The sequence below is a fragment of the Crotalus tigris genome, unplaced genomic scaffold, assembly GCF_016545835.1.
Source record: "Crotalus tigris isolate CLP2741 ecotype Arizona unplaced genomic scaffold, ASM1654583v1 scf7180000019721.812232, whole genome shotgun sequence".
Taxonomy (NCBI): domain Eukaryota; kingdom Metazoa; phylum Chordata; class Lepidosauria; order Squamata; family Viperidae; genus Crotalus; species Crotalus tigris.
The window spans coordinates 494,514-508,976 of NW_024097681.1; the positions used below are offsets into that span (position 1 = coordinate 494,514).

Consider the following 14,463-nt stretch of genomic DNA (forward strand, 5'->3'; position numbering starts at 1 on the left):
GAAATTTTAAGTCCAGCCCACCTTAAATTCCTTTTATTCTTAACTCCCATTAATTTCCCTTGACTATTAGTAGTTCAGATTCTTGTAGACAGCTTAAGCTTTCAATAAATCTTTATACACATTTGAACTGTCTGGATCTCCTGATTTCCCTGGTGCTTGACATTAATCTGAATTACTCCCTTCACCCAAAATTTTCACTGACTTTGGAATACCCAAGCCATGGCTTCAGATCCCAGAGCTGCAGCAATTGTGGATGAGTCAGACTTCCGCTCTATCAGCAAACGCCAACATGACATTGAAAATGAAATCAGAAACCTTGCAGCCAATTTTCAACAAATGATGCAACAAATGTAGATCTTGACTCAACAAGAAATTCCTCCACAACCACAACTACCTGCTCCATCTACCCAGGCACAACTGCCAGTTCTTGCTGTGCTCATCCCTAAGACCCCCAGCTGCTTACCACAGAGATTCACTGGTGAGTCTGATAAGATGAGTACATTCCTAGCCCAGTGTGAAGTGTTCATTGGCACCTAATTGGGGGAGTTTCCAATAGACAGATCGAGAGTCTCCTTTATCCTTAGTCTTTTAACTCAGAGTTCCCCAATCTTTCTGGCTTTGCGGAGCTATGTTCAGAATCGGTTCACAGAAATGATGGATGAGCATTCATACACACATATCCCCACATGCACAAGTGGCGTGTGCATATGCCTGCCACTTGAGCAAATGGCGATGCATGCTTGCAATGCTCGCCCACCACTTCTGCAGCTCGGTTCTGAACGGCTCATGGCCTAGTAGTGGGCCATGGCCTGGGGACCCCTGTTTTAACTGACTCTGCTGCCAACTGGGTGTTTCCACTTATTAAAACCAATGACCTCATCCTGGATAATTTCCCAAACTTCCTCACTAGATTTAGAGAGCACTTTGGAGACCCTGTTCGGATAAAAACAGCTGAGCAGTGCATCTACCAACTATGCCAGGCAACAACTCTGTGAGAGCATATTTTAAAGATTTCAACCTCATTGCAGCAGATCTGGATTGGAATGAGCTAGCTTTAAGAGCACAATTAAAGAAGAGGTGCAGTAAGGCTATAATCATACAACTGATACAGGTATTTCCCATGGTCTATAAGACCTCTATCTAGCTGCTGTAACAGCTGAGTCATGACTCGCTGAACAGAGCATTTTTCAGCAGCCTTGACAGCAGCTTCCAAAGCTACCTCCTCCTGTCACTACCCCAAGCCTCCCTGCCCTTGGATTTGGACACTGAAGAACCGATACAAATCAGAGCAGCCAGACAAGCCCTGGGAGTAGAAGAATGGCAAAGGCACAGAGAGCTCACCCTTTGTTTGTATTGCAGAGAGCCTAGCCACATGGTCAAGAATTGCCCTACTAAAACCTCCCAGAAGAGGCAACAGGCAATCCAGCAATGTCTCCATTACTCACCATCTGGACAATAAATCCAAGGCCATGGAAATGAGAAATGCCCCCCTCTCCCCAAGCCCACAAGTGCTTGGGCCACCCAAGCACTGAACAGGGTTCAATTATTTCCACATTTAGGTACATTAATAAAATTTGATTCTATCCTTACATTTCCCAGTGGTCAGGAAACCACCATCCCTGTTTTGATAGATTCTGGGGCAACCTCAGATAAGTCCAGAAACCTCAGATCCTCACAGTTTCCCTGAAGTCTCCATTGCCAGTTATAATTATTGATGGCTGAATTTTAAAAACAGGACCCATTACTCACCACCACAGTGCTTTTGAAAGCATCCTGAAGAGTTCTTTCCATAGCTGATCACATCGATCATCCACTAGTGCTGGGAATCATTTGGTTATAACACCACAATCCCATTGTTAAGTAGAAAAACTGGTCTACTACCTTTGATAGTCCTGAATGCCTTTCCCACTGCAATTGGCCTTCCAAACCCTCCCACCAGCACCCCTTGAAGATTAACAGAGACTTTCAATCTGACAAGTAAATATGCAGACTTTGCTGATGTTTTTGGAGAGGAGGAAACCTCGGACCTGCTCCCCCACATAGAGATTGTGATTGCACCATAAATCTGATCCCTGGTATCAAGATTCCTGCCAAGAGACAATTCCAAATGTCTACTAAAGAATTAGAAACTAAAACAATATTTGGACTCTAATTTGCAAAATGGATTCATTAGATCCCCCTGGTCCCCTGCTTCAGCTCCCCCCTTCTTTGTGCACAAGAAACCAGACCCAAGTGGGCCTAACAGTGGGAACCTCCCACTGAGAATGGTCTATAAACACAAGGTCTTGAATTCAGTCCCAGTAAGAGACCACTATCCATTGTTGTTAATTCCAGACCTATTAGACTATAGAAAGCAAGCATTTTTACAAGACTGGACCTCCACAATGCTTACAACCTCATTAGGATCAAAAAAGGCCATGACTACTTAACTGCCTTTACCAGATATGCAAATTTGAATACACAGTCCTACTACTTGGCCTCTGTAAAGCTGGGTCCATAGTTTTCAGATTCATAAATCAAATCTTTGCAGATTTAATTGATAAATTTGTGGTTATTTGGCATTTTAATCTAGTGTGAGAACAAGGATCAGCACACAGACAATATGGGCACAGTCTTCCATAGACTAAGAGATAACAATCTCTTTGCCAAGCCAGAAAAATGTGCAATAACTAGACTTCCTGGGTTACTGTATTTCCACAAAAGGCATGTAGATGGACACCCAAGCTGTCCTAGACTGGCAAGTCCCTCACACAGCCAAAGACACCCTATGATTCCTAGACTTTGCTAACTTCTACAGAAAATTTATACCAGTCTTTGCTCATAAAGCCAAGCCACTGACCCAATTGTCTAAGAAAGGAGATAAATTTGCACCTTGTATTCTGTTCTCCCTCTACTATAACTCACTTTTCCACCCACCCCCTTGCTACTGAAAGAGATGGTAGAGATCAATGAAGAGACTGCAGCAGGAAAAATAATACTTCCCCCTTGCAGCCTAAATTTTAGGGCAATTTCATAAAATAGTTGGGTTTGGGGCTTTGCTCTTTTTGTGGGATAATTGCATTAGATTAGAATAGAATAGAATAGAATAGAATAGAATAGAATAGAATAGAATAGAATAGAATAGAATAGAACATGGAATTCTAGTCCAGACCCCTGCTCAACCAGGAGAACCTATACCATTTCAGACAAGTGGCTGTCTAGTGACTCTAATCTCTTCTTAAAAATCTCCAGTGATGGAGCATCCACGATTTCTGAAGGTAAGCTGTTCTACTGATTAATTGTCCTCATAGTTAGGAAGTTTCTCCTTAGTTCCAGGTTGTTTCTCTCTTTGATCAATTCTAATTATTGTTTCTTGTTCTGCCTTCTGGTGTGTGGAGAATAATTTGACCCTTGTTCTTTGTGGCAGCCCCTCAAATACTGGAACACCGCTCTCATGTCACCCCTGTTTCTTTTTTTCTTTAAACTAGCCAAACCCAAGTCCTGCAGCCATTCTTCATATGTTTTAGTCTCCAGGCCTTTTATCATCTTAGTTACTCTTCTCTGAATTTTTTCCAAAGTCTCAACATCTTTTTGTAGTATGGTGACCAAAATTGGTTGCATTAAGCCTCTACATCAAAGTTCATACAGAATCGTATGAAGATAGGTCTATGCCTCTCATTTTGAAGATATACTTCATTTATAGCTTGCTTTTTCATTCATGCAAGCAGACAAGGAGGTTTATGACAAGAACATAAACTACAACACTGGTAATAATCATACAATTAAAAGAAATACATTATCATTCAAATCCATTAACATGATTAGCCCTGCTAAAAGCAAGGAAAATGCTTGATTGTAATTCATTTAGAAGTGATATCCAACCTTTCTCAAAGGATTAGAAGAGATATCTTCCTTTTTTTTTGAAGCTTTGTGTATCATATGGCATCACCTATTGATAGGAACAAATAGAAGAACAGTTGTTTGTAATATTTTGTTCTGTTTCCAGGCAGAAGCCTTACTTGTTCTACTTCAACATCATGAAATGTGCTAGCCCTTTGGTGTTGCTGGAATTTCAGTGTCCTACTACACAGGTGAGGTTTTCTCTGGATTTCATCCTTAAATGTTTTCTCCAGGGATATCAAACTAGAACAGTGTTGTGCCCCTTTATTTGGACTGGATTCATGAACAAGCAAATACATAGAATTTGATACTGCTCTTTGATTTTTGGAATATGTCTTGGAGGTGTAGCATCAGTCTTGCCTGGGCTGAGAAGCTAAGCTGAATTGGGCCTGGTTAATACTTAGATGGAAGATCACCAGAGAATATCAGAGTTGTAGGCTATTCTGGTGTAAGGAAACATAGTAGTTACAATATCCTCCAGGCTATAAGAATAACTGGTGCCTATTGGTGAGAAAAGCATGTTTGGCTTTGCTTCAAGTAGTTTCATAAAAATTCAGAAGCTGGGATTTGCTGTCACAGAGCTTCTTGTCCAATAGCTTATCAGACTTTCAATTTATTAAAATTTTGTTTGTTGTTTTGTTAGATTTCCTCCAAAAACAAAAATATTATTTCCCTCAACTGTACTCCATAGCAACAACTTTGTGGGATAGCTTAATCTGAAGGAGTCAGATCAGTTATCAAGGTAATGATCAGACAAATGTGGCTTCAGCCCATTCCAAGAAACAGACTTAAGCAAAAGCCTCAGGCAGGCCTCTCCCTAATTCACACAGAAATAAAGTGAAGGAGGAGGAAAGCATATTCAGATTTGGAAGATAGCTGTTTTATTAGAGTATTTTTAAATCCACATGGCATCTGTTTCTTAATTTGATCTACCTTATAAGGTTACCAGAGAGACTGGTCCAAATTCATGTCCTAAACTTTCATCGATGAGTGTGTACTTGAATTTTGCAGTCTTAATCCAATATTTTAATCTATATACCACACATCAAAGCAGGATATTTTTGCATGTATTTGAAGAACATTCTTTTGATTTTATCACAGTTGAATTTTACTATTAAATTCCAAAATTAGTTAGATTGGACTGGATATTTGAGACTAAAATCTACATAGAAAATTTATTTATAGCAAACATTTCTAAGTATAAAGTTAGAATTAGAGTTTTCTCTTGCTCCACCATCTTTACTAGTTCTCTGTATGGTAAATTAAATTCCAGGTACCTGGCATGAAGAAAAAGCTAAGACCTTGACATCAGGATTTCAGTGGAGATCTTCAGTCATCCCAGTCATGGTTGTCCCAAAGGTGCTTTTTCAGGAGGCAGTTGGACTTTCTCATCCAAGAAGCTTCCTCAGCTCTAACTGGATGGTATGGAATGGAAGGATTTATATTCCTTGCAGACAGCTGGTCATTTGCATTCTTTTAGAGAGTTGTTGAGGCCGTTTGAGTATGTCTAGTTTAATGAAGAGAAGGACTAGGAGTGACATGATAGCAATGTTCCAATATCTCGGAGGTTGCCACAAAGAAGAGGGAGTCAAGCTATTCTCCAAAGCACCTGAAGGCAGGACAAGAAGCAGTGAATGGAAACTAATCAAAGAGAGAAGCAACCTAGAACTAAGGAGAAATTTTCTCACTGTTATAACAATTAATCAGTGGAACAACCTGCCTCTAGAAGCTGTGAATGCTCCAACACTGGAAGTTTTAAAAAAGAGACTGGACAGCCATTTGTCTGAAATGGTATAGGATTTTCTGCCTGAGCAGGGGGTTGGACTAGAAGACTTCCAATGTCCCTTCCAACTCGATGATGATGATGGTGGTGGTGGTGGTGGTGGTGGTGGTGGTGGTTTATCTGTGTCCTCAAGGTCACCTGGATAGTGCAAATATGTGTGGAGCCTTCTTGGCTGAAGGATGTTTTCTGCCCTTTATTGTTGAAGACAGGCATAGGCTGTTGGGGATGAGTCTGTGTTGTCTGCATCTTGGATGAGAAAGCTCCACACACATGGCCTCAACGACTCTCTAAAACAATGCAAATGACCAGCTGTCTGCAAGGAATATAAATCCTTCCATTTCCCAACATCCAATCAGAGCTGAAGAAGCTTTTTGGATGAGAAGCGCAATGTCCTCAAAGAAAAACAAACAAGTCCAATTGCCTCCTGAAAAAGCACCTTTGGGATTGACATCAGGATAATATATTGAAGGTTGTGTTCTACACAGGTAGTCCTTGACTTATCAACAGTTCATATAGTGATCATTTGAAGTTACAATGGCACTGAAAAAGTGACTTATGGTTATTTTTCACACTTATGACTGTTACAGCATCCCCATGGTTACATGATCAAAATTCAGATGCTTGACAACTGACTCATATTTATGATGGTTGCAGTGTCCTGGAGTCATATGATTACTTTTTAAGACTTTCTGACAAGCAAAGGCAATGGGGAAGACAGATTCACTTAACAACTGTGTTGCTAATTTAACAATTGCAGTGATTGAACAACTGTGGCAAGAAAGGTCATAAAATGGGGGCAAAACTCATTTAACAACTATCTCACTTAGCAACAGAAATTTTGAGCTCAGTTATGGTTGTAAGTTGAGGATGTAAATTTTTTAGATGTAGAAGATTCTAAGTACCTGCTAGAACTACGATCGCTTCATTTTCTCTCTTTTCTCTTTCCCCATTTTTGCTTTTTGCTTAAATGCATGAGGAAAAATTAATAAACAAAATAAGAAAAAGATGTTGAATTTAAGAATTTTCAAAATATCAAATCCTATAGTTCAGGAAGATGGTAACTACAATTGTATATAAATTGTAATTTTTCAAAAAGAGCAAAAATATTTGAACATCACAAATGAAGGCAAATTTGATCAATGTCACATATTTGAACATGTCTATCATAAAAAGCGAACTATAGTCTCCTTCCTATTCTTCCATTCAGTAATAATTCCAGGTATCCAAAATCCACAAGCCAGCTGAACCCATTGCAGGATTAAGCTGCATGAATACCTGCAAATCTCCAATGGTGGGGATATAGCCAAGGAAAGCATTTTTTATTGAACAGTCATATTGACAATCTCTGAATCTCAAATTAAAATATGATTATGATAGAAAAAACTCCCAGTATGTTAATGTCACTCTTCCTGAATTGCTTTCTTAACAGAGACCTGTAATCTTTCTTAAGCATTTCCTGAAGTGTTCAATAAATGCCATTTTATTATTAATCATATTTCAGACTCAAAATATATAATGGTACCTCAGTTCTCATTCTTAGTTGGTTCCAGGAGGTATGACGAGTACTAAAAAAGATGAGTACAAAACAAACCTTGTGACTAGGAAGGACTTTATATCTGTCCCTTTTTCTATGTCCGCAACCTTCCTAGCACAGTCAACTTCATGTCCAGTCTCTGTAACACTCCCCCATTTCTTTTATAGTGTGTCGAGTACTAAACAAATGATGAGTACTGGGGCAACATTTTTGCACCAAATTCGACAAATTTTGAAGTAGTTGAGTACTGAGTTCATAGTAAAAATATTGTGTGTGAGTGCGTATGACTCCAATTGGATGTCAATTCTACAACGAACCTAGATGCAGCCATTTTACTCATTCTAGGTTGCCACAAGAATGGGAGGGGGGTGCAGAGGATTTCTACTAGTCTAAAGATTTTACTGTCCCGTAGGAACCAGGGTCATTTATGTCTGTCAGATGGGGGAGGCATGAGCATTTGGTTAGAAAGCCCACCAAATTCTTCTATTGGGGAACCTAGCTGATTGAATAGTTTTGGGGTGAGATATTCAACTTTGTATTATTGTCTTTCTTTGAAGGGAATTTTAGACTTGGTTTCACTTTTGACCATGCTGATACTATGTAATCAATAAACATGTTCTTTGAGGAAATTTTAAGCCTCAGAGTTCTGATTTGTTTGGTCTTGTCTATTGGAACCTTGATATTAAACCAAGTCCCATTCAAAATGCTCTCTTTCTTGGGGTGCTGAGCCCTGGCTGCCTACCCACCACTTTGGGAGGATAGTGAAGACTCAGTGAACATCTATGGAGGAAAAAGAGGAATCCACTGCTGGTTGCAGCAGAGATTCAGGAGAGCAAGCAGCTGCTCCGGCCACCAAAGAGGGTCTGATGACAGGGGCCCGGCCAAAAAGCAAGATAATCCAGCCAGGGAAGTTGATGTCTCAAGAAGGAACCACCATCCTGGTGGACCTCTTATCAATTGGAACTGATCCCTCAGCATAGAAGTAAGCCTGCTGAAGAGGAGCTGTTGTTAATTCCTCTCCAGGGACCATCTTCCGCAGTGCAGAAGAAATGGAAGGGATCGACTGGATGGGACAACTCTGCTGACTGGAAGTACCAGACTGCAATTCACTGTCCTTCAGTTGAACAGCTAAAGGAGAAATTTGACCGGCTGGAAGTCAACAAAGGGATTCCTACAGTCCAATGTGAGTGCACAAGGGGGGGGGGGTAAAGAGAAGACTTATCCATCACTTCCACCCCCTTGCCAAAGTCCCAGTCCTGTTGCTGACACCCGTGCCGCTTCACCCACTCCTCCATCAGCTGCAGGCTCGAGCTCTCAATCCCAGCAAAATCCTTTGCAGCGGCCTCGCTCTGCAAGCCCGGGTGCCCAGCAGAGAGGATTCTGGAGGGTGATATGACCTCTTCCTAAAGCAAGTGAGGGCTCATATGGATCATTATGCCCACACTTATTCTGACGATGCCACAATAGTAAATGCAGTGACAGCCAACATGGAAGGGGAAGCAGTGGAGTGGGTGAACAACCTTCATGATGAAGGGACTCCGGAGTTGTTGGATGCGAATTTATTCATGGAACAGCTGAGAGTCAGATTTGAGGATGAATCTCAAGCTCTGCAAGCAGAGAAGGAGATAGATCACTTGAGGCAACGAGGTCACCCAGTGAAAGAATATGTCTGACAGTTCCGGAGAGTTGCTGATTGCCTGGGACAGTGGGCAGAGTGGTCCCTGATCCACTATTTCAAGCAAGGGCTGGACTGTGATCTGCTCCAAGTATGCATCTACCAAGGGATTCTGAGCTAGCTGTGCAAGTGGTATAACATGACAGTAACCTTGGACATTGAATTGGATCATTTCAAGAGACCAACTGCCAGCGAGCTGAAGCTGAGCTGAGATCCAGAGAAATGCCTGTTTGGACGGCAAGCCCAAGCCACTTTAACTGCCGATGCTGCTCAGGCAACCGCTGGGGCTTCCATCAAATGCTTCCAATGTGGGCAACAGGGCCATCATGCTGCTGAGTGCTTATCCCCTGCCCCCCAAACAAAAGCCACACCAGTTTCAACTACTAAGCCAAGAAAACCATTGCCATGAGTAGGACGGGAGAAGTCTAATTGGGCCAAGCAGGAGCAAGCTACCCAAATCTCCTCTCCGGGGAGAAGCAGGAGCCCCACTTGAACACCTGCCCCTACCAGTGCCTTACTATAGCGATGAGGATGGTGAAGACGACCCGATGGTAAGTCGACCCATCCCACCTTTCACTATTCCCACCAAGATTATAGTGCCAAAGATGGGCTCAAACTGATTTAGACATTTTAATAGACTTAGGCTGCACTAGATGCTTAATTAACTTTCCCACAGTTCTTTTAAGTTGGGGATTCGCGCCAAACTGTTGCCCGTAGCCATGAAGTTTGAACAGGTAGATGGGTTGCTTATCAGTGGTTCCCCAGCATCACACCTAACAGCCATTGCTAATGGAAATGGGACAGCACTGGATGATCATTTGCTTTGTGGTGGTCGCTAAAATGAAAGAGACTGTGATTCTAGGCTTGGCTTGACAAGTGGTACCCCAATATTTGGTGGGAGAATGGCATGCAAACTCTGAGGTTAGCCACAGGACCTCTCCCATCAACTGATCTCAGTGAGGTAAAGGAGGCTGTTGCCATTGGGATTCAGGGGGAGCCTATCAAGACATTAAAGGCTGCCGTGGAATGACTGCCAGGGATTCAACTTATCCCCAGCAAATATTGCGATTTAGCAGAAGTTTTTTAGTGAAAGGAAATGTGACACCCTTCCTCCTCATTGGGCTACCGAATGAAATATTGCCAGGAGCCAAGCTCGCAAAGCCAAAAATGTACTCTATGTCAGGGCTTTTCAACCGGTGGTACGCGAACCACTTGTGGTATTTTGCCACATGGCAGGTAGTACGTGATTGCTAGCCAAGTGTAGCAGGGGAGGGGAATGAGCTGAAGCGAGCCAAGCCTGAGGGAAAGGCAGCTGCAGCTGCAGGACTGTCTGGGCTCGGCAGAAGCCCCAGCCGGCAGGGCTCCAGCTGATTGGCGCGGAAGCAGCTCGGAGCTGGAAGTGAACTGAAGGAAAAGGGGGGGAGAGGAGAAGCTATAAAAGAATGTGGTTTGGGTGGAGGAAGGGGAAAAAAGACAACAGGAAAGGTTTAATCCCTTTAAACAAATGTAATTAGTTTTACCCCCTTTAATTGAGTCTGTGGCTTTTAGAAAGTTTTCTTTGAAGGTAAATTAATCAATTTAAAGCCTTTAAGTCTAGGATTGCAACATTGTGACACGTGACATGCCTGAGGCAGCTTAAAAGAGAGGAAGAAGCGGAGTTTGTGTTTCTTTATTTTCTTGCTTTGCACTTGATTCCTGTGTCTTTAAGGGTACAGGGAAGGGATTGGAATAGCTCAGAAGGGCCAATCAGCTAGCTCAGGAGTCTACAAACTTAGCAACTTTAAGACCTGTGGACTTCAACTCCCAGAATTCCTCAACCAGCCATGAGGGCTGAGGAATTCTGGGAGTTGAAGTCCACAAGTCTTAAAAGTGCCAAGTTTGAAGACCCCTGAACTAGCTAGTAGTGGTACATATTAATAAACATGGATAAATTTATCATATATTTGTCAGTGCAAAGAGAAAGTGATTCAGCAAAGGAACAGCCACAGAAGAAATTAAAACTGGTACTTTTTTCTTTTTTTCTACAGTTTGTAATATTTTATTAGATTATAGAATAAAATACAAAAATACAAAAGCAAATGGTAGGATACAGTGGGGAGGAAAAGGGGGAAAGGTGAGGGGGAGAAGGGAAAAAGAACATACTTCCTCTGTTGCAGTAGAAGGCAGCATTAATATTGAACCTCAACTTTTTACTTTTTCATAATATTATAAACTAGCCATGTTTATAAACAACAAATGAATCTAATCAGTAAAACCCAACCCCCCCCCACTTTTTTTTAAGTCTTCAAGTTTTTGACATCTTGCTAAGCACTGGTGGTACTCAAATATTGTTATCAGCTTTCCTACCGGACTCTTGAAGAAAAAGGAAGACACGAAGGCACCTTGATTCAATCAGCTCCGCTTTACTTTGAGGTAAAGCAGTGACTCAACACAGACCTCTAGAAAACAGGCTCTGTGCTATACAAAGTTTGTGCTGGGAGCAATTGCCTCCCAGCGCTGCTTAAATATACTTGTGCTAATGCTACCTCAACCTCCACCTAATTAGTTATCAGCCTGCCACACCCTGCCCAACAAACCACAACCTCACCCATCCATCATCTCCCAACCCCACCCTCCTGTCTCCCAACCAGCACCCGGCAGCAATCAGGGAAAGCAGCTACTACATCTGTGGCTTTCTGGGACGCCCTGCCCCGGCAATGCATTCTTCCGGCTACCGCCCATCAGCTGTTCGCCAGCTTGCTGCTCATCAGCTGTTTGGCGGCTCAACCTTATTCTGCACAGGCGAAGCAGCCTATCTGCGCATGTGTGGCATCCCATGCTTTCTGGAACTACCTGTCAGCTGTTTCAGCAGCCAGAACACCCGCCAGAAGATCCGTGGCTCATGCTTTCTTTCCAGGATGGTGAGCTGCTTTGGATCCTGTGCTGGTTCTCCTCGCCATCGTGCTGTCCCCCCTTTTGTGTGTCGAGCCCGGGAGCGCTTGACAGGAGGCCCCCCTACCAGGTGTCGTCCTGGAAGTAGGCAAAACACATATAGTTAGATTGGTGTTGTGGATGTTGGCACATCTCCCCTAGCCCCGGCTTCTGGGGATGTTTGCGGTGGTATCTGCATACTAAGCGAGGGGCATTAACATCTGCCTCCTCCACCCATGACGCATCGGATATTGGGTATCCCTTCCAATGTACTAGGTACTGTAACTGGCCCCGCTGATACTGTGAATCGAGTATTTTCTTGATTTCGTAATGACCTCCCCAACTGGACCAGGGGGCTGTTGTATCTGTCTGAATGAAGGTTTTGTTACTGGTTTCAGTAGACCACTGTGGAAGACTGGGTACACTTTGCCAAGGCTGCGGGGCAACTGTAACCTTACCGTTACTGGATTGATAATCTGTTCTATCTTAAATGGCCTGATATATTTTGGTCCTAACTTCTTACATGGCCTGTGTAACTTTAAGTATTTAGTGGACAGGTACACTTCCTCACCGACCTGGAAGGGTTTTTGTGGTCTTCGTTTCTTGACGGCTTGTCTTTTTGCTGACTGTTCCGCTTTCTGTAATGCCTTCTTTACCAATTTCCATACACTTCTAATTTGGAGCATCCAATCGTGTGGTTGTTGTGACCCAGGGTCTCCCTGAGGCCATTCGGGAATAGGGACAAACTCTATTCCATGTACCACCCGGAACAGAGTAAACCCTGTGCTCAGCGAATGGTATATCTGCTGATAATTGATACAACATCTAAGATACCATTCAACCATTGCATTGGCACATTCAGCTGCTCTGCTTGTGCTGGGGTGGAATGTGAAACTCAACCCTTGAGACGAACCAGTAGACGTGATGAAATCTCTCCAGAATCGGGCAGTGAATTGCACACCTTGGTCTGATATGATGCGAGGGGCACTCCATGTAGGCGATAGATATGTGTTACAAATAGCTTGGCTAACCGCCTAGCTGATGGTAACCCTTTGCAGGATATAAAATGTGCCTGTTTTGAAAACAGGTCTATCACTGTCCATATCACTGTGTTCCCATGGCTGGCTGGTAGGTCAACTATAAAGTCCATGCCAATTTCTTCCCACAGATGGTTAGGATCGGACACCTGTTGTAGCAGGCCTGACGGTTTTCCTACACGTGGTTTTGTAGTCACACACATGGAACATTCCCAGACATATTTCTCTACATCTGTTTTCATACCTGGTCACCAAAACTGTTGTTTGAGCAGGTGCAGGGTTTTTAGAAACCCAAAATGACCAGCTGACTTAACATCGTGGCCTTGCCAGAGAACCTCCACCCATAGGGTTTGTGGGACATATACTTTCTCACCCTTCCATGCCACCCGGTCCCTCATAGTAAGAATATGGGGATGGCTTGTTATCCATGGATCGGCTATAAGAGTGCCTTGTAGAGTCTGTACCATGTTTTCCATAGATCGTACTACCAGGATTTTGTCCGTGGACTGCACAGGTGGAGGTATAAGGGCTTGTACCACCTCCTCCCGCTTACTATGGTATTGTGGTTTTCTTGATAATGCATCCGCGAGAAAATTCCTCCCTCCCAGTACATACTTTAATCGGAATTGGAAACGTTGGAAATATAACGCCCATCTCACGTGTTTTGGAGCGAGTCGTCTGGGTATTTGTAGTGTTTCCAGATTTTTGTGGTCAGTCCACACTTCAAAAGTTTCTTTTGCTCCTAAAAAATGACGCCATGTGGCTAACGCCCACCTTACCACGTACGCCTCCTCCCAAATCGCCCAACCTCGTTCAGCGTTGGTTAATTTACGTGAGGTGAACGCACATGGTTGCAGACTCCCTTGTTCATTCCTTTGTAAGAGCACCGCCCCTACCCGCCACGTCACTTGCATCTGTTTGTACTACAAAGGGTTCCTCTGGATTGGGATATCGTAAGACTGGCTCCCTTGAAAACAAAACTTTTAAAGTCTCAAATGCTTGTTTGCACTTAAGTGACCAGGGTAATGGTTGGTTTGATCGTGGCTTGTTACCTGTGGCTTTTGTACGAAGTAACTCCGTTAACGGTAATGCCACTTCAGCAAAAGATGGAATAAATTGTCTGTAAAAATTTGCAAAGCTGAGAAAACTTTGCAGTTGACAACACATTCATGGTGCTTGCCAGTCTAGGACAGCCTGCACTTTCGCTGGATCCATTTCCACCCCCCCTCCAGATATTCTGTACCCTAGGTAATCCAATTTACTTTGATGGAATGCACACTTTGACAACTTAACGTAAAATTGTGCATTGAGGAGTTTGCATAGAACATGTCAGACTAACTGCATGTGATCTTCCTTGTTATCTGAATATATGAGAATGTTGTCAAGGTATACAAGAACTCCTTGGTACAAATGTTCATGCAGCACTTCATTTATAAGCTGCATAAACACAGCAGGAGCCCCCTGTAAACCAAACGGCATTACTCTATATTGGTAACTCCCCAAAGGACTGTTGAATGCGGTCTTCCACTCGTCCTCTTCCTTTATGGGTACCCTGTAGTACACTTCCCGCAAATCCAATTTAGTAAAGATCTTTCCTTTGGGAATGGGCCAAAAGGTCTTTCATGAGTGGAAAGAGATATAATTT

General features: G+C 42.9%; 1 protein-coding gene across 7 annotated transcripts in view; it reads left to right on the top strand.

Moving 5' to 3' along the window:
* Positions 1-14,463, top strand: part of SLC44A2 (solute carrier family 44 member 2) — a 260,738-nt gene that overhangs the window by 135,087 nt on the left and 111,188 nt on the right. For all 7 annotated transcript variants that reach the window (XR_005559275.1, XM_039364296.1, XM_039364294.1 and 4 more), the window contains one exon: positions 3,986-4,070. Coding sequence is in view for 6 of the 7 variants with exons in the window: in XM_039364296.1 (XP_039220230.1) it covers positions 3,986-4,070 (85 nt within the window). In the remaining variant the exon portion in view is untranslated. The remainder of the gene's footprint in view (positions 1-3,985; positions 4,071-14,463) is intronic.